The sequence below is a fragment of the Neoarius graeffei genome, chromosome 20 (assembly GCF_027579695.1).
Source record: "Neoarius graeffei isolate fNeoGra1 chromosome 20, fNeoGra1.pri, whole genome shotgun sequence".
NCBI classification, from domain to species: Eukaryota; Metazoa; Chordata; class Actinopteri; order Siluriformes; family Ariidae; genus Neoarius; species Neoarius graeffei.
In genome coordinates, this window is record NC_083588.1 from 36,810,306 (window position 1) to 36,830,820 (window position 20,515).

General features: G+C 41.7%; 1 protein-coding gene across 1 annotated transcript in view; it reads left to right on the forward strand.

The window, feature by feature from the left end:
- The first annotated feature begins 1,430 nt into the window (after window positions 1-1,430).
- The window catches only part of msrb1a (methionine sulfoxide reductase B1a), a 30,421-nt gene continuing 11,336 nt past the window's right edge, over window positions 1,431-20,515 (forward strand). Inside the window, exons 1-2 of the mRNA XM_060901616.1 lie at window positions 1,431-1,612; window positions 15,932-16,080. Of these exons, the coding sequence (XP_060757599.1) occupies window positions 1,558-1,612; window positions 15,932-16,080 (204 nt within the window). The 5' untranslated portion in view covers window positions 1,431-1,557. The remainder of the gene's footprint in view (window positions 1,613-15,931; window positions 16,081-20,515) is intronic.

Sequence of the window (20,515 nt, forward strand, 5' to 3'; positions counted from 1 at the left end):
GCCCCACTCCAAAACGGTGCGAGTTTTAGGGGCTAAGCAGGGCTGAAACGAGCTGAGTCGTGCTGGTTTTTGGTAGTCGAAACGCGAGCCGTGTCGGGCTGAAGTGAGCTGAAGCGAGCTGAAGTGAGCTGAAAAAGGGTAGTGGAAAAGGGCCATAACGTTTTACCGTGTTTCACACAACAATGACCGGAGTGACGACCAAGTCTTACCTCTCCTCAGCAGCACCTTCAACTGACTGAGGAAAGAGGCGCGAATAACAGTAACACAGCGTCACACACAGTGTCAAAATAAAAGACGACTACCAAAATAAAAGCTCCCTAAAAAGAACTCATTCAAAACTGAATATACAATGAAAATACAATAAAACAAAGGGATTTTGGTGGAATATAAATCTCACATGGGCTACATTTGCATGCTCTCCCCATGTCTGCGTGGGTTTCCTCCGGGTGCTCCGGTTTCCCCCACAGTCCAAAGACATGCAGGTTAGGTTAATTGGAGGCTCTAAATTGACCGTAGGTGTGAATGGTTGTTTGTCCCTGCGATGATCTGGCGACTTGTCCAGGGTGTACCCTGCCTCTCACCTATAGTCAGCTGGAATGGGCTCCAGCTTGCCTGTGACCCTGTAGAACAGGATAAGCGGCTACAGGTAACAGATGGATGGTGACGCATTCAATACTTATTTTCCCCGCTGTATCTCATCTCATCTCATCTCATTATCTCTAGCCGCTTTATCCTTCTACAGGGAGCCTATCCCAGCTGACTACGGGCGAAAGGCGGGGTACACCCTGGACAAGTCGCCAGGTCATCACAGGGCTGACACATAGACACAGACAACCATTCACACCTACGGTCAATTTAGAGTCACCAGTTAACCTAACCTGCATGTCTTTGGACTGTGGGGGAAACCGGAGCACCCGGAGGAAACCCACGCGGACACGGGGAGAACATGCAAACTCCACACAGAAACCCAGGACCTTCTTGCTGTGAGGCGACAGCGTTAACCACTACACCACCGTGCCGCCCTTCCCCGCTGTATATTATAAACAAAATCCTTTTTAATAACAGTGAGTGATATTTTCTTGTTTAAAAAAATGCAGAAATGACATTTCATTCTCGAGCGCGAGAGCGTCATCATCGTGCAATAGATATTTTAATTCTAACAAGAAAAGATGAGATTTTTTATTTTATTCAATGTGCAGATTGGTACATATTTAGATGAAGCCACATTTGCATAAATATAAGCCAGTACAAAAAATAGCTTTAACAATTTTTGCAGTCATCTGGTCAAGATGGATTGTGATAGCGTTTGTTTGTTTGTTTTTTTGAACGACCTACTTCACCTGCAGTGTTTTAGTAAATGCTGCCACCGTGAGGTTGAGTTGAGAATAACCACTGCTGCACAGTTGTGCCAAAAGTGGTCACGTGGTCTGAACGTGCCGTCAAACCGTCGAGTCGCGTCGGGCAGCGAACACATCACAGTCTGTTTTTGGAGAGAGAAGTTTCGTGTTGAAACAAGCAAGTCCAGTTGCTCTCTTTTACCGCCAACAGTTTAAGGCCATGTCTTTTTGTACATTTGACGGAGGAGAGATCTTTAAAGATCACTTCCAAGCAGGTAAGTCGTGACTCTGGAAACTTTCTCTATACAGCAACATTCAAGCTGAGAAAAGAAACAGCTTTGACCTGCATGAAAACTCTAAAGAAGCGCTTCTGAGTGTAAACTATTCATTTCTTTCGAGGTAAGATAAGATTTTTAAATCACATTCTCAGATGAAAACTTTGGTGAATTACACAAACTTTGCTGAAGTTACAAAACAGTAGTTATGTAACTTACCATTCCGTTTACATCAACCTACTAAAGTAAAATAACATGCTGAATCACTCCTGTAGTATTATAATTATTCTCGTCTCATCTCATTATCTCTAGCCACTTTATCCTGTTCTACAGGGTCGCAGGCAAGCTGGAGCCTATCCCAGCTGACTATGGGTGAAAGGCGGGGTACACCCTGGACAAGTCGCCAGGTCATCACAGGGCTGACACATAGACACAGACAACCATTCACACTCACATTCACACCTACAGTCAATTTAGAGTCACCAGTTAACCTAACCTGCATGTCTTTGGACTGTGGGGGAAACCGGAGCACCCGGAGGAAACCCACGGGGAGAACATGAAAACTCCGCACAGAAAGGCCCTTGCTGGCCACGGGGCTCGAACCCGGACCTTCTTGCTGTGAGGCGACAGCGCTAACCACTACACCACCGTGCCGCCTATTTACAACAATCTGCAAAAAAATAGAATGGAATAGAAAAACCTGAATATTTCAAGCATGTAATTTTTTTATATGCTAGGAATTTAATTCTGGTCTATTTATTGCAATAGGATTCTAAATACTCTATAAGCATTCCATTCTGTTATGAATCAGAAAAAAATTTATTATAAGTCACGGCACATTTATCTTTATAAAGGACTTCATCTACTTCAACAATGTCACACAAAGATCGATCCATAACAGTTGTAAATGTCACTTAATTCCACAGGGTGTCAATAATGGTGGACACTGGTGAAAGTGATCACAGACGAAAACAACAATAATAAACAACGATAACAAAAAAGAAAAAAAAAATCCAGTGAGCAGTAGTTCTGTAGGCAGAAATGTCCTGTTGAGAGAGGTCAAAAGAGAATGGACAGACTTTTTGAGATGACAGGATGGTTACAGTAACTCAAACAACCACTCTTTACAACTATGGTGAGCAGAAAAGCAGCTCAGAATGCACAACGTATCAAACTTTGAGGCAGATGGACTATAACAGCAGAGTGTCACTGCGGGTTCCATGTCTGTCAGCTAAGAACAGGAATCTGAGGCAATAATGCACACAGACTCACCAAAATTAGGAAGTTGGAAAGTGGAAAAGGGCCAGATGTTTTTTTTGTCTGTGAATATTCTCAGTCATCCAGGTCATAGTAACTATGGGTGGTAAAAGAGAGCAACTGGACTTGCTTGAAAATTCTTGAAGACGTTTCACCTCTCATCCGAAAGGCTTCTTCAGTTCTGTCTGACTGGTAGGGAGTATCAGGTATTTATCCTCTCATGGATGAAAAGCTCATCTAAGGTGTCGTTGAGTCATCCTGTTGGCGTGGGTCACTGGGGGCTGAATGTGAATGGCCTCAAGAGTCGTTAGGGTGATCAATGGATTGCCCGTTAAGGTGATCAATGGAATGCTGATTCTCTCTGTCCTCCTGTGAGCCACTGAAAACAGCTGGGTTTTGGTGTGCATTCAGTTGTCTGGGAAGTGTGCCAAGGACTGCATTGTAGGTGGCTGATAAATTATGTCTTAGACCCCCACCTCTGTTCAGTGATGGCCGTTCCAGGTTGACAAAAATGGCTTCTTTAACTCCTCGCTCATACCAACGATCCTCTCTGGCTAAAATGCGTACGTTGGAATCCTGAAATGAGTGTCCTTTGTTGTTAAGATGAAGGTAGACAGCAGAGTCCTGGCCTGAGGAACTGGCTCTCCTGTGTTGAGCCATACGCCTGTGAAGCGGTTGCTTGGTTTCACCAATATACGAGTCCGTATATGTCACTTCTCTTTTCACCTGCATTCCCACCACAGAAGCAGTTGAAGCTGTTAGAAAACGACTCCTTCAAGACAACACCTTACTGGATAGAACGAACCTCACCACGGACCAGATTTGCACCCTGCTTGACCTCTGCCTGACTACCACTTATTTCCAGTTTAATGAAAGTTTCTACAGACAGAAGCATGGATGTGCCATGGGCTCACCGGTGTCCCCTATTGTGGCCAATCTTTACATGGAGGAAGTGGAACATAAAGCTTTGACCACTTTTTCAGGAGTTGCTCCCAGCCACTGGTTCAGATACGTGGATGACACCTGGGTTAAAATCAAAGCCCATGAAGTGGAAGCCTTCTCTAAACACATCAATGCAGTGGATATCAACATCAATTTCACTCGGGAGGACGTAAGTGGGAATAATCTAGCCTTCTTGGATTGTGATGTACACATTAGACAAGACAGAAGCCTTAGCATCGAGGTCTACCGGAAACCCACACACACGGACCAGTACCTACTCTTCGATTCTCACCACCCACTGGAACACAAATTGGGGGTCATTAGGACCTTGCAACACAGGGCTCAGAACATCCCTACAACGGTAGAAGGAAAAGAGAAGGAGCAGAATCACATCAGGAAAGCACTTCAGAACTGTGGGTATCCCAACTGGTCTTTCTTCAAGAGCAGGAAAAGGAACATAACGGACAAGGAGGATAACAGGAACAAACGCAAGAACATTGTCATTCCCTACATTTCTGGTCTATCTGAGAAACTCAGGAGGATTTTCTACAAACACAACATTCCGGTACGTTTCAGACCCAGTAACACCCTGAAGCAGAAATTGGTCCACCCTAAGGACAGAATACCCAGACACAAACAGGACAACGTGGTGTATGCAATTCAGTGCAGTGAGCAATGCACGGACTCGTATATTGGTGAAACCAAGCAACCGCTTCACAGGCGTATGGCTCAACACAGGAGAGCCAGTTCCTCAGGCCAGGACTCTGCTGTCTACCTTCATCTTAACAACAAAGGACACTCATTTCAGGATTCCAACGTACGCATTTTAGCCAGAGAGGATCGTTGGTATGAGCGAGGAGTTAAAGAAGCCATTTTTGTCAACCTGGAACGGCCATCACTGAACAGAGGTGGGGGTCTAAGACATAATTTATCAGCCACCTACAATGCAGTCCTTGGCACACTTCCCAGACAACTGAATGCACACCAAAACCCAGCTGTTTTCAGTGGCTCACAGGAGGACAGAGAGAATCAGCATTCCATTGATCACCTTAACGGGCAATCCATTGATCACCCTAACGACTCTTGAGGCCATTCACATTCAGCCCCCAGTGACCCACGCCAACAGGATGACTCAACGACACCTTAGATGAGCTTTTCATCCATGAGAGGATAAATACCTGATACTCCCTACCAGTCAGACAGAACTGAAGAAGCCTTTCGGATGAGAGGTGAAACGTCTTCAAGAATTTTCAAGCAAGTCCAGTTGCTCTCTTTTACCACCCATAGCCAGATGTTTTTCCAAATCTGAAACTTTTTCTCACACTTGGCCAGAACGGTTGATGCTGTACTCGTGATCAAGTCTGGGCTCGCTTGGGGAAGAGCATGTTTTTGAATAAACACAAAGTTCATTGAAATTGTGAAACAAATTATTTGTTTAGTTGTGGGAAACCATGGCCTAATGGTTAGAGAAGCAGCTTTGGGACCAAAAGGTTGCCAGTTTGATTTCCTGGACCAGCAGGAATGGCTGAAGTGCCTTGAGCAAGGCACCTAACCCCCAAATGCTCCCTAGACTGTCAACTGTGGGTATGTCAGGTTCTTGTTGTATGTTGCTCTGGATAAGCATGCCTCTAATGTAATGTAATGTAGTTATGACTGCACTTGAAATCTTAGTGAAATAGGAGACAATAGTGGCACCTCCAGAGGTGGACAGTATAGGGTTGGGTACCGAAACTCGGTACAGGTATGGCACCGGGGCAAACATCAACGGTAGTAATCAGTCCGAAATACAACATGAATTTCGGTGCCTCATTTCGGTGCCACAAAATACACAGCTGCGCCCTCTGGTGTTCACTGTTAACAGCAGCACCATATTCAGCAGGCAGAAAGGTCAAGATGTCTCAAGCAAAACGTTCCAATATATGGTTACATTTTACAAGAAAGGATGCTGAAACTTCCACGTGCAACAAACGTTTGAGGACATTTTCGTGCAAAAGCGGGAACACGTCAAATTTAATGAAACATTTGGTCACACATGGAATCCATCTAAAGGCCGAAGCTTGCACCGTTTTTGACAGCCTCCGTGAACGTGACCCTATAGCAAGTACATCGGAAGCATCCAACGTGGGAGTCCCTATGCCCAGCCCAAGCGATGGAGCTCCCAGCCCAGCTAGCGTGTACATACTGGATGATGATAATAGCAGCATTTGCTCTTCAAGTGAATATTTTTTAACACTGCTAAACAATTGATGCATGCCAATTCCTATTGTTAAATGTAGGCGTAAATGTTTCGAGTAGCACAGATGCAGTCTCACAGCTTGTGTGAAAATGCGTTTGTCAGGCTGACAGGTTAGGTAAGTCATATTTGATGAGCAAGTGTTGTACACGTTAAGAAGGCACAACGAATCAATCGCATTAAATGCGTTCAACTCTGGTTGTAAGCCTATGAAATGTTGCTGTTTAGTCGGTAGCAAAAAACAGCTCAGCATATGAATAACGATAGTCCTAAATGCGGAGTTTATGAGAACAGCATTACGTGGCATATTCAAAATAAATTAATGAATTAATTGATATTTTAAATGAATTTATATTTTGTGGTCTTTCTAGTTACGCCTTTCATTTCATGGAACATTTGGCATTTCATTATCCTGTTCCATGTGCACTGGCATTGCTAGTCATTAGAATAAGTTAATGTACTGTACAGTTGTGTACAATTGTTGAAGTACAGTACAATGTGAATTTGATTTCTTTTATCTTTTTTATTTATTATTTAAGGGATTTAAAGTAATCTGTTGTTCAATTTGACCTTGGACTTTGCCTTAGGAATAAAAAGTCATTGCTTCATTACAAATTCTGTGTGTGCTGCTTTTTTTTTTTTTGAAAGTACCGATTTAAATACCGTTTAGGAACCGGCACCATTTTGAAAGTATCGATTTGGCATCGGTATCGAATGAAACCCTTTCAATACCCAACCCTAGGACAGTAACAAAGTACATTTACTTGAGTACTGCACTTAAGTACACTTTTTGAGTATTTGTACTTTACTTGAGTATTATTTTTTTTTGGAAACTTGTGACTTTAACTTTCATACATGAAAATCCCTCACCTTTCAGCGAAATTCGCCGTTTTGAAACCAAAATTGGTGACCTACGTGAATCGTGTAGATCCGATGAGAAAAAAAATTTTGTGTGTGGGGGGGTGTTTGATATTGACCCAAAGGGCAAGGAGGTCGCTTCGCACCCATAGACAGTTCGTGCCGGTTTGCACCTCCTCCTCCTGCTTTGATATTGACGCCATAGCGACGAGTACATCTCGCTGCGAAGGGCAAGCAGCATCATTTCGCGCCTCTTCTCCTGCTGGCCAGAGCGTGCACACATCAATCAGAGTGCAGACCAGACCACCAGAAGCTGGAAGCTGGATTGAGTCATCGGACTGAATTTCCTACTTTTTTCAAACTTTCCTGATTGCTATCAAAACAAACAAAACTTCCGGCTTGATTACGTCAGCATTCGAAAGAGGGTGCGCGCGTCTTTTGACAATCCCTGTGTCCGAAATCACTCCCTACTCACTATATAGGGCACTGTATAGTGGAGACGCCATTTTGTAGTGCTGTCCGTGCTGAAAGAAATCAAATTAAAAGTCTCAAATTTGATTTAATAAAAGACAGCAGCAAAGAAGAAAGTATTCAGCCTTGATTTAAAAAGAACTGAAAGCTGCAGGTACTTCCATATCTTGGCAGGCTGAGTGGTATGCTGGGGCACCTCTTGCCAGCAGACCAGGATATCCAGAGGGAACTTGTGCGGTTCAGTGTTGACCTGACCATCCCCAGCTTCAAGGAGGGAGAAAGCATCATGGAGTGGTGGGGTCATGTCTTTGACAAACCAGACAAGTACCCCTCCCTGGGTGCACTGGTTAAGTGTTGCCTCTCCATCTTTCATGGACCTAGAGTCGAGTCCTCATTTACTCTGATGAATGATGTAATTGATCAAAGGAGTGGCAACATGAATGTGGAAACATTTAATGCAATACAGACGGTCAAGTACATGCTGATGTCCAGGGGGAAGACAGCTATGCAGCTCTTTAGAAGGGAGGACGTGAAGTTTGGGGAAGTGGACAGAACATTGTGCAAGAACATTAACTCTGCAGCAGCCACATACAAACACCAGCAGAGGGTGAACAAGGAGGAAAAGCAGCAGAGCAAGTATGGCTCTCAAGCAACTTGCAGTGCTCAGCAGGCCAAGAAACAGACTGCTGAAGGAGAGAAGCGGGCAAGGCTGAAACATGTGGCAACTCAGCGAAAGCGGGCCATGGAGACACTGGTGGTCCAGGCAAATAAAAGGAAAAAATGATCACTATTCCTTGTGTGTTCTCCACTTTCTTCGTTCTATTATTCGCATTTTTTTCCAGGGCGTAATTTCACTAACTACATGTATTTGAATTTGTATTTGTACTGTATGTCCTTGTGCAAATGTCGATACAGTATACTTAGTAAGGAGACTATAATATTTATTCTGGGGGAGGACCCCCCCAAACAAAATAAAACAACACCAGAGGCCACGTCACCACTCGCGTACCCTTCTCACCTTTTTCACCCCTGACCCGTTTTCATGCCTGAACTTTACTGTAGCCCTCTTTTCCCTCAGAGGGGTGTAATAAGTGTAACCTGGGTCCGTGGGTTAGGTTCTCACCTGTTAAGCCTTTTAAGTAAACTATGAGACTTAACCACCCATACAGTACACTTGATACGACAACTTAAACTTGCTATGCTAACCAGTGAGTGGACACAGAGGCAGTATAAAAAGAGAGAGTATAATAAAGTGTATTATAACAAGACACAGTGTGACAATACCCCTTGCCTGGATACTCTACAAGACCTGAGCCAAAGATCTCTCATTAACAGTGAGAATATCAGTACAAATGTGTGAAATGTGTGTTAAAAGGTGGCCTTATTAAAGGTTGTAAAACAATAGCCCTATGGCAATATAATAAAGTCGCCTATTTAAATATATAAAAAGGCAAAAAGATGCTGACTCAATAATAAAAGGCTGAACAGTATATAATAGTTATCCGGCTATTGGGTGCTTTAAATGTATATCAAATGATTAAATATGATGAAAGACTATAATACAAATGTATTGAACAGCTATATGTTCGATCTGTATAGAAAAGACTCCCGTGTGAAAATTCAGACAGTGTAAACAAATATTTTCAAGTGTCAAAAACTAGTGATTCAAATATGGATAAACTCCCAGTGTCTAAAGGGGTGTTCACACGGCACATATTTGCATCGATGCTGCACCGATGTATTTTGTTGCGATATGTCTTACACTGGTGTAAATTTTGTGGAGCGTTCACACGTCACAAACCTGCTTACTAGAGAGAAGCGTGTTAGCACCGGTGCAGCCCCACTTGCGATCACACGGCAGTTTTTGCGACCGTGCTATATGATAGTAATAATGCGGAAATGAAATATGCGCAGCATGCGTGAAAATGTACTTCCTTTTCCCGGTTGTCATGGCATCACCAAGCACCAGGAAAACAACGTGGATGAAGACACCAGTGTTGCCAGATACTGCTGACGTTTTCCAGCCCAAAATATGTTCAAATCTGCCAAAATGCACTTAAAACCGCCCAATCTGGCAACACTGGAAGACACGCAGTTCTGTTGTTGTTGATATTCGCCATTTTGGAAGCGCAAAATACCAGGATGCAAATTATGCAATGCCTGTATGTAATCAACTCTCCTCACGCGTAGCGAGTCTACCCCTGTAGCATTCAGATGTCCCATTTTATATCGGTGCTGCCCCGCAAACTAGCATTTACTCCGGAGTAAATTTCTTAAACCACCTCCCGAGCAGGGTTAGATTTGCACCTGTTTAAGCGGCTTTCAGGGGCTACACCGGTATAACTTTGTACCGTGTGAATGCTCTACCGGGGCAGCCCCGGTGCTACACCAGAGTAAAAGTTGCTGTGTGAACACCCCTTAACTCTTTGCAACTGATATGAGCCCAACAGGATGGATAAGCGCACACAATACAACACTCAGTACCGTTAACTAGAATGCTTAAAATACTGCAGTGACGTCACTCAAACTACACGTAAATGTGATCACAGAAAAGCCGGCATAACACAAGGAAAAGAAAAGAAAAGCCCCCATTGCAGGCCTGTTTAAAACTCCTCACAAAATCGGTGAGGATCCTCGCCAAAGCAGGTATCTTACTCATAGTTCACGTGACAGTCGCTCCGATGTCTCGCTCAGCAACATTTCAACTCACACGGTCAGTCAGTCAGTCAGTCAGTCAGAGTGCACTCCCCCTCGATGCTGCTCCCTCGATGGTTAACCTGAGGAACCTCGGGCCGCCTGGTAGCTCGAGGCGCTATCAGGCCACATATGTCCCACGTCAGCTGTCTGAGGAACCTCGAGCGTCCCGGTAGCTCGAGGCGCTATCAAACAACTCCTATGCAAGGTGAATAAACAATACTAATACTATACTACAATTACCACAGCAAGATGGACGGCTAGCAACTAGCTTGTTAGCAGGCGCGAGCTGAACCCCAGTGTAGTTAAGAGTAGCTAGGCTACTAGCAACTGGTTAAAAGTAGCTAGGTCCGATTCTCTCTCTCTCTCGTGAAGATCCCGTTCTCTTCACCCAAATCCTCTCCCAGTCTGCCGTGTATGTGTTCGTTACACCTCTCTCCCCACCAGATCCCACCCACTGGGTGCTCTGATAGGAGGACAGTGAAACTGACCATAAACTTGACCTATGATAATTATTTATTCTATCAGCTATAGAGTTAGGTCTACCCACTTAGTGCTCTCGCACAAACCGTGTAAATGAAACAAAGTAACAATACTTAATGGTCAGTGGAAAATAACTAGCAGTGCCGTGTATGTGTGTAAAAGAGGGACTATAGCTATACCGTGTAGGTCTGCAGCTAACATAAACAATACATTAAGCAGTACCCAGTGTAAGCATCAGGAGTTATAAAATAACCCTGGGCTACACTACATTTGAAAGACAAATATTGTACTTTTTACTCCACTACCTTTCTCTCAAGGTCCTCGTTACTCATTACTATGAAGCAGCTTTGAAAGTGGATGGTTTTTTTCTTTTCTAAAACGTGATTGTTTTTTTCGCAGGTGACAGTGAGAGCCTATCAGTAATCACTAGGGTCACGTCATGTCCATAGACTGGATAAAATCAACATCAGTGATTTCTCCGCAGCATTATTTAACACAATCAGTTGATGGCAGAATGGAAGGAGGCAGTACTTCTGGGGAATGCACACACCCACAGTTCTATAGCTAGAACCCATGTTTCAGTTTTCCAAAAGGAATAAAGAGTTGTTTGGTTTTAAATGTTTGCTTTGTTTGCCTAAAACGGAGCACATCACAGCCTACAAAAACTTGCCGTCCAACCTGCAGAAGCATATTGAGGTATCTATACGTTTTAATCCAAGAGAAAGCTTGCAGTGAACTTGTCTGTGCTTTTAGAGCTAGCGATAACATTGCAATAGCTATGCAGTCTGGTTAGTCAAATGACTTTCTATGGATTTTCCCACCAAATTGCCATTGTCCACGGCTAACGAGAACACATAGTTAACTTGGACGCTGTTAGTTAGCATGTAAAAACGGAGTTCCGCTAACATGAATAACGTTAACTTATCTGAAGTCCTTTCAGAAATGTTTTAGCATAATCTTGCCAAATAAACAAAATGTAGAAATCTTTCTTTTCTAGTAACGTTAGCTACCCAATATGATTGAGTTTGAAAAGATTTTGCTAACATGTCAGGTAAAGCTTCATTGACTAGCTAGCTTAACGTTAAACCACCATGATTCCACAGGCAGATTCATATGTGCATGAATACATACACTTGCGCACACGTGCTCATACACGACCTGTGAGATGGACAGTATTGTATTTGTCAGTCACAACAAATTGCTGGAATTTTTTGTTTTGATGTCAGATGATAGTCTTGTACTTTTTTGTCTTGCTTAAAGCAGTGTTGCTGTTGGGCAGTTATTAAGCTCGAGGTGTTGACCTGGGTTTTAAGCAGGTTCAGGGCTCTACACTAACGTTTTTTTTTCAGGAGCACATGTGCTCCTAAGTTAAAAATTTTAGGAGCACAGGGAAAAAAATGGGGGCACAAGCACAAGTAGGTTTTCATTTTAAAGGTTTATTGCAGCATAAACCTTAGACACACCAACACATAAAACGCAAAATTCAATTGAGAATGAATGAATGAACAAACAAATGAATAACGAACAACTGAATGAATGAACAAACAGTAGCTAAACAGAGAGCAGAGCTCAGCAGAGCTAACAACATCATCAAGGACAGCTCCCACCCTGGCTCTGAGTTCTTTGACTTGCTGCCCTCAGGCAGGCGTTACAGGTGCATCAAAGCAAGGACCAACAGACTCATAAACAGTTTTTTCCCCACAGGCCATAACCACCTTGAACAATTAGCCTCTTTCACATTACGTCACTTGCAGGGGAACTCATATCTGTTTTCAGCCTTTTGAATGGAAGAAGAGGTATACGGCGGCAACATATGTTAACAAAACTGTGTCATTCACAGATAAGATTGATAATAATATTGTGCATTGTTGTTTATCATAACGTATTGTTAGCGACCATTCCAGTCACCTATCTGCCTTGTTTTGGAAAGGAAGTTTACTGACTTTCTATGGTTGCTACTTGTTAGCCAGCAGATTAGCATGCCGCCTCTTCTTCCATTCAAAAGGCTGAAAACGGATGTGAGGTTCTTCTGCAAGTGACGTAATGTGAAAAAGGCTAATTACATGCACTGACTGATGCCACTTCTGGCAGGTGCAACAATGCACCAACAAGGACCTAAAAGGACAATATTCTCACACTTACCTGATACAGTGCAATACTTATTACAGTGCAACCTCACAGAGCAACTTTTTAGTTTTTATAGCTTTTGTATATTTTATATTTATATTTCTACACTTTTACATCCATACCCAATACAATGCAATACTAAATACAGTGCAATATCCTGAGTTTTTTTAGCTGAACTGAGTTTCTATAACTAATGTGCAATTAACATCTGCAACTCAACACGCCCAGTTGTGTATATATATTCTTTGTTTTTCTGCTGTGTTGTGACATGCACCATTTGTATATACTGTATATTATTTGTTTTTCTGCTGTGCTGTATGTTCCCATCTAAATGTTTGCACTGGGGTGTGTGCTTTCCATCTCATTATATAATTTTCCCGCACCTTCTCCCGTCGTTCTAGCTTTCTTCACTACACTTTCTTCCTCGTCCGTTATTTTATTCTTGTTTCCACCATCATTGCTTTTAAAAAACGCCGTTATTCTCTGCATAGCGAATATATTTCTCAGCTTGGTCCGAACCAGCTCTGTTATCTCTCAGTTGAATGATCTGATGAATCCCTAAAAAGCACTTTTCCCACCTAATGCCACACCCACAACATACAACCGTGGGAAAGAGGGGCAATCACAGAAAGATGAGTAGAAAACGGGAAATGTTACGGGGGATATTTATTTTGATAGTAGGCTATTGTAGCGTCAGCACAAAAGCACCAGACTCAACTTTAACTGAAAGTGTTATTCAGTAGCCTAAACTTATTCAAGCTACAGACCGAGAAGAATAAAAATGCTGAAATCTCATGTCCCGGTAAAATGCACTAGCATGGCAGAACGGCAAAAAAAAATGCAACTTTTTCACTCCCCCCCGGCTACCGTGGGAACCACCGCAGTGCAAGACAGAGGCTATGCATGCAACTACAGACAGGGAGCAAGGCGCAGGCAGAACACACACACACACACACACACACGTACACAACACTGAACACACACACTTACAACAATACAGGCCGTTACTCGTTACACTATATTAGGTAGGATATCCAGCACTGGATTTACATACTTTGCAGTTTAACGTTTGATACATTTTAGAATGTTAAACTCGTCGCGTCTGTGCTCAGTGCTTTCCTAAATTGTCGGCCGCAAGAAGCCCTTGCACGAATGCGCGGTTTTTTTTTTCGTCGTTCGCATGCCGAAAAATTCGCTCGCAAATGCGAGTGAAATGTGCGCACTGTAGAGCCCTGAGGTTGGATTGTCATTTTTATTTTCTGAGCAAGCTGCATTTACAGCTATTCCACTGTCTTCCAAATCAACATACACATGCATGTGTGCACACACTGCCAGAGCTGGGTCAGAACACTACCATGCTGTTTTGTGGGGGTGGGGAGGAGTGTTACAATTAAAAAAAAAAATTAAAATGACAATGGCTCTTTTTCAGTTCAGTTGTGTTTCTTTTTGTAACATTCTACCAGGCGTTTATTCTACAGGTTCTACAAGCGAGTCAGTAAATCCAGTTGGTTGCTTCAGCGGCATTAGGTTTTGTAAGCGCTGTGGCAATAATGCAACAGTGCATTGACAGAAAATGTACTTTTAATACTTAAGTATTTTTAAAAGCAAGTACTTCAGTACTTTACCTTAAGTAAAAATTTGACTGGACAACTTTCATTTGTATTGGAGTAACATTTGACCAGTGGGATCTGTACTTTGACTTAAGTAATGAAGTTGGGTACTTTGTCCACCTCTGGGCGCCTCTTTGTTGTTCTTATTAATATTTAACTTGTATTATTTCCGACCTAATTTACAATGCTTAATTACTTATTCTTTATCTTTGCTTCGTATTTGATTTAGGTTTGAGTCTAGCCTCCAGTCAAACTTTTTTCTTGAAGTGCAGTAGCCTATGTTTAAATTCCTTCTTCACTCTGTAGATGGTTTTACATTTCATGTGCAGACCACACCCTGCTGTTGTAAACATGAGATAAAAAAATAATGTGACAGTCATCCAGTACGCTTACTCGGCACCAAGACTTGGGAGATTATGATGGTCCACAGAAGGTCTACACATGATTAGGTTCACACCCCAATTCACTGGAAGCAAAGACTGTATATAGAGGAGTCTAAAGCTACTTTTACACGGGCAGCAGGAACAAGTTGCACCCACTGTCCTTCGTGTTTATGTGCTGGCTCTCTGTCGGTGGCAAACTGGAGGTTAGACAGGTGAACACAAACCTGTGCATGTGCAAATCTGTGATTAGAAGTTTGTTTTTAACTTGCTTTGTCCTCTCGCTGCTCATTTCTGTTTAAACATTTAGTGATTCTGCGATAAATTGGCTCATTGCAGCCCAATTTCTCCAAATCCAACTGGGTATTTGTATCTCCCTGCAAGAGGATGAGGGTAAAAACTTCTTGTTTAGTCCATTTATCACTGTGATTGGCTTGAGAATCGCTTAACTCCATCAATTAAAGGCGGAGAAGTTTGACAAGGAAAAGCACTCGAGAAGACCTGACCATTGAATTTGCCATGAAGCGGTCTTGTCCAGATCATAAATGACCCAGATGAATGTACCGCACACGTGTAATCTCTCCTACTTGCCACCGATTATGTTTAGACAATAAACAGGAACAAGTTGCGCCCAGAACAAGATGTTCCAGCACAAGTTGCACCACCTCGAAAAGGGGAATTAGTTATCTGTCATCTAATTATACCTGAAAAAGTAGCTTTATATAGTTAAATGTTTTAATTGGCTCATTAGAAAATGGTTGTTTAACACATATAGCCACAAGGACACTTTAATCATCAAAGGGGAAAATAAGCATTGAAAAATACCTAGAATTTGAGTAAATGGACACAAGTTTGCTGTCATTTGTGTAAAGGGGGAATGAGTCCCCTTTCCCTCTTGCAAAAACTACATGACATGACTTTGGAGGTATGTGGTGCTTTTGGGCTTCATCAGACCTCTCTCTGTTTGTAGTAAATCCCAGATTGATGGAAATTGGCACCAGTATTGAGTTATGTTGCAAATATGACATTAACCAAATATTTTCAGTCTTGGCTCTGTAACCTGTAAACCTTAATAAACATTGGTACATGTCTTTAAATGTGCAGTTTAAAAACAAATGATATTAAAATGGCTATGAATAAATTAGGGTTAAAATAATTTATTATTACTAGCTGTACTGTTATTAAATATAACCCAAGTGTTAACGTCTATACCCTGGTTTTGCCACCACATACACCACATAATGTTGCTTACTCTCTCATATAGGTATCTATGTTTGTGTAAAGTGTGGCTATGAGCTGTTCTCCAGCACAAAGAAGTATGAGCACTCCTCTCTCTGGCCTGCCTTCACTGAAACTGTCCACAAGGATAGCGTCTCCAAAGAGGAGGAGAAAGGTAGACCTGGTGCACTGAAGGTAAAACTGTTTACTCCCACTCAGTCTAATGAATTCTCTGATATCCCTTTTTGTCCAACAGGGAATGGGTTCTATTCTTGTTTGCACACCAAATTTTGAACTGTTCAGAGCACTACGACCAAAAATCAATTGGTTTGGAACCTGAAAAGTTGGTTCCAAGCTGGAACCAAAATACAACTGGTTTTTCCAGCATGAACCGTGACATCAGTGGGCGTGTCATTAGTTTGGAGAGGAAGTAGAGTGCAGCAGTGGAGAACACAACAGAAAGGACACATCTTCAGGAAAAAAAATGGACCAAAAACAAATATCTGCAATAACAGAACAAACGCTCACAGGCAATCGGTGCACTCTGCCATCTTACTACTACTGTCTCCTCCTTTTGTGCAACGCCTTCCATTCATGACGCATCCTTGATTACAACGGTCCTGCTCAAAACTGGTGAAAACGTGGGCTGGTTCGCCCGCTGGCACCAAGGTTCAAAGAATCCTGAAGAGAACCGGTTCAAGAACCTATTCCCTGTTGGTTGAAAAGGGCCATCAGTGCCGTCTATTTAACAGTTATTCCACAAAATCAAGCCGTACATGAGCTGACAGCCGACAAGGCATGTAGCACTGAGTTGGCTATAAGCCAGGTACAAAAAGATTGAGTGGAATAACTGTTTTATTCTATCCACATTCACTGGATTTTGAGAAACTGAGCATTTTTATTTTTTACAAATTCGATAAATAAAAACTTTATACAAAACGTCTGACAAAATCATTTCCGCTTAGAATGTAAACAAACTGGCGAAACGACAGTAGCAATTTGTGGAAAATGCTCTAATAATTCTTGAAAAATAAAAAAACAATATGTTCTTACCATCAAATACTTTTATTCCACATTTTGTAGTTTTTTTTCTGTATTTTTTTTTTTTGGAGGGGGTTTGAGGAGAGTTTTTATTTCATCCTCAGTTGGTTCAGCAACACGCTCTGCCATTTTTTTTCTTTTTCTCTACTCACAGTATATGAACTGATATCCCAGTAGTAGAGTAATCAATCAGAGCATGCGATTGCTCATATCCAGTGAATGTGGATAAAATAAAATCAGATATTATTCTACTTGGGCTTCCAAATAGAATAATAGAACATAGAATTATGTTGGTCATGTATTACATTTGAACTGTTGAATTTTTAAAGGACCAACACAATAATGAGCACTATGCTGAAATCATGGCACACATGCTTGAGTCACTGAGGTTTATAGACATTTGGCCATCCTTAAAAAAAAAATCCGCTTCCTGTCCACCGGCTGAGCAAAAAAATTTTTCACTCGGCAGGGAGGGATTTTTTTATAGATGGAGGGATGGATAAGAAATCGCAATGCTGTGTTTGCTTTTTCTTTCAGTACTTTTTTATTACAAAAGCAGACACATTTAATAAAATGACAGTTTAATCAACTGAAACTTGTACAAAAACTTTAAGTTAGCATTTTAACTGTTGACTGCAACATTTGCAAAACTTTTACAAAGGTACTTAAAATGTCTGACACACGGACTTTTTGTAGTTCTAAATCGACTGTTAGGCCTAGTTCAGATGAAATTACACTATTAAAATGATCACTGAATAATTTGTTTTTCTGAATCTTTACTATTTTGTTGTTTGCTAGAATACCATTTTGCGATTTCACACTTAAGCAAATGTTTGAAAACTCCGGATCTCCTTCCTTCATGGTGGCTGCCATTTTTTTGTGCCGCACGGCGCATGCGCAGAGCTGATTCAATTCTATATTCTGCGCGGAATGCAGGGCTTTCCACAAGCGCCGGCTGCCAGCCATACAGCCGACTACACAATTAAGTCCAGCCGGCTACTTTAATGACTATTATTTTTGTAGCCCACAGGCTCTAAATATTAATTTTCGATTTTAATAAAATTAAATGTTTATCTAACGGACTGACAATAATGTCAAACTGAACCGCACTCATTTAAGTTGTGATTCGTGCTGTTTGTACCGATAATAACCACAAATTCCCCGCCGACTTCGTTGATCAAGGGAGAGTAACTCATCCGCGGCCCCGACATGCAGTGTGCGCGCGCGCACTCGGCGGAGGCAGTAGTGTGTCGGGGGGAACAGAAGCAGAGATAACGCTTATTTTGTCTCCGGTAAACCAGTCTTCTCTCGTTCAATTACGTGCTGGCATCAAAAGACACCGTTGGTTGTAAATGAAACCAAACTGAGTGGTTGGAGTGTATTTGCATACACAAATGGAGAAATGTTCGCTGAGTGTTTAATTGTGTAGCCCCACTGCAGACCGTTGTCGTTGTTAATTCATAGCATGCTCAGCTGCGTGAATGTGTCATGCACCGAAAATAAGAGATTTACAAGCCAGGAACGCCTCATGATGCAATACGCAAGAAAAGAAAGAAGATTTACTGCCATTTTACTTTGTATTTGAATAAAGTGAATAAATAAATGGTCTGTGGAAAATACATTTAATCCTGGGAACTGCATGCACAGGAGTTTTTGTGTTTACTCCCGATCAATTCTGGAGAAATTCAGGCTTTATAATGGGTCTCTATGGCGTTACACTTCAGTGGAGCTCGTTAAGTTACAGTGTAGAGCTTGAAAAAGTAGCTCAAACTTTCTCACTTAAACTGTCTTTTCAGCCACAAATTTCACTCTACAGACATAATTTTCTCAAAAGTAGGAGTCACACTTGTCTTGATTCACACAATGTGTCTACCTAAACGATAGGATTTACAGTTTTTGAATGAGAAGCCTGGAAGTAAGAGGACAGCCGCGCTGCCCCATAGACTCCCATTATAATCCTGACAGCGCTTTTACTACAAAGTCACTTGTTTTTAACCCGCTCTATTGTCCACATTTTTTACACTAGAGACAAAAAAAATTACATCAATGTGTTCATGAGAGCCTTGTAGCACTCAATGTGAAAGAATTTTGTGAGTACCTCCTTTCGTTTCCGTGTAAATCACCGTTGTTCGAGGAGAGGGAACTCTGAGAAAAAGCGCTCTTTGCTTGTCATATTGTGTCTCTTCCCTGCACCTGAGCACCGTTATCAAGGTGACGAGCTCCATTCAGGGAGCAGAGAGGGGAGGGGCTAGCCTGGGCCCGCCCATCCTAAGTGTGACGCAACACGAGGGCCTGTTGCGAGCTTCAAATGCTCGCAGAGCTTTGAAGTCGCGTTAGCCAGACTAGGGAGGGGCTGCTCTCTCTCTCAAACACACACAGGCTCAGAGCATCGGAGCCCCATAGCCTGCGATAGCGGCTGCTACGCGCTCTGCATCACTCTCACCATTTCCCACAGGGGAATTGTCGGCCCATTATTTGTCATGGCTGGCTAGTATGAGCCTGAGTGGAAAACCCTGGGAATGCGTAAATGTCAAGTTCGATTTTAGATTTACGAACCCGAAAAAAATGTCGAAAAACCAGCGTTAAAAAAAAAAAATCAACCGCACAAACGGCACTCACCCGGCCGGTGGACCGGAAACAGAACATTTTTTAATAATGGCCTTAACTAAAGTATATTTCATAACTGAAAACTGTTATAGAAATGTTCAAGCTGAAATCACTTAATAATAATTTAAATTTATAATGCACAGGCTGCATGAATATATAATCACCTGTGCATTACAGAATTGCCTATAAAACAATATCTACTTATTAAAAACTAAAAATGTACAATAATGTAGAAATTAAGCTAAAACTACACTACAATAAAATTATGATGAAGATGAATTAAAAAAAAGATAATCAAGATTCTATTTTTAGATCTTAATTATAAAAGCTAACTTAAATAAATGCATTTTCAATACATTTTTAAAATCATCCAGAGCTTTACAGTCATGAATACTACTTGGTAATGATTTGCATAGTTTAGGGGCGGCCGCACAAAAGGCCCTGTCCCCCAGTATCCTCTTTGTTCGCTCTCTTGGAGATTCAGAGTAGCTCACTATTTGATCTTAAAGAATAGCGTAATGTACTCTTTATGTTAATTAAATCATTAACATATTCAGGTGCTAGTCCATGAATAGCCTTAAGTGTAATTACTACTATCTTAAATTATAGTCATCATTTTAAATGTATATATGTCCTTATGTTTTATTAAATTGTTTGTGCAGCAGCTAGCATAGTCTAACAATGTAATTATTTTAACACAGTGCTAATTGATTGTTATAAACGTCCATTGACGGGTCGTACACAGAGACCTTAACCTTATACAGTGGTGCTTGAAAGTTTGTGAACCCTTTAGAATTTTCTATATTTCTGCATAAATATGACCTAAAACTTCATCAGATTTTCACACAAGTCTTAAACGTAGATAAAGAGAACCCAGTTAAACAAATGATACAAAAATATTATACTTGATCATTTATTTATTGAGGAAAGTGATCCAATATTGCATATCTGTGAGTGGCAAAAGTATGTGAACCTCTAGGAT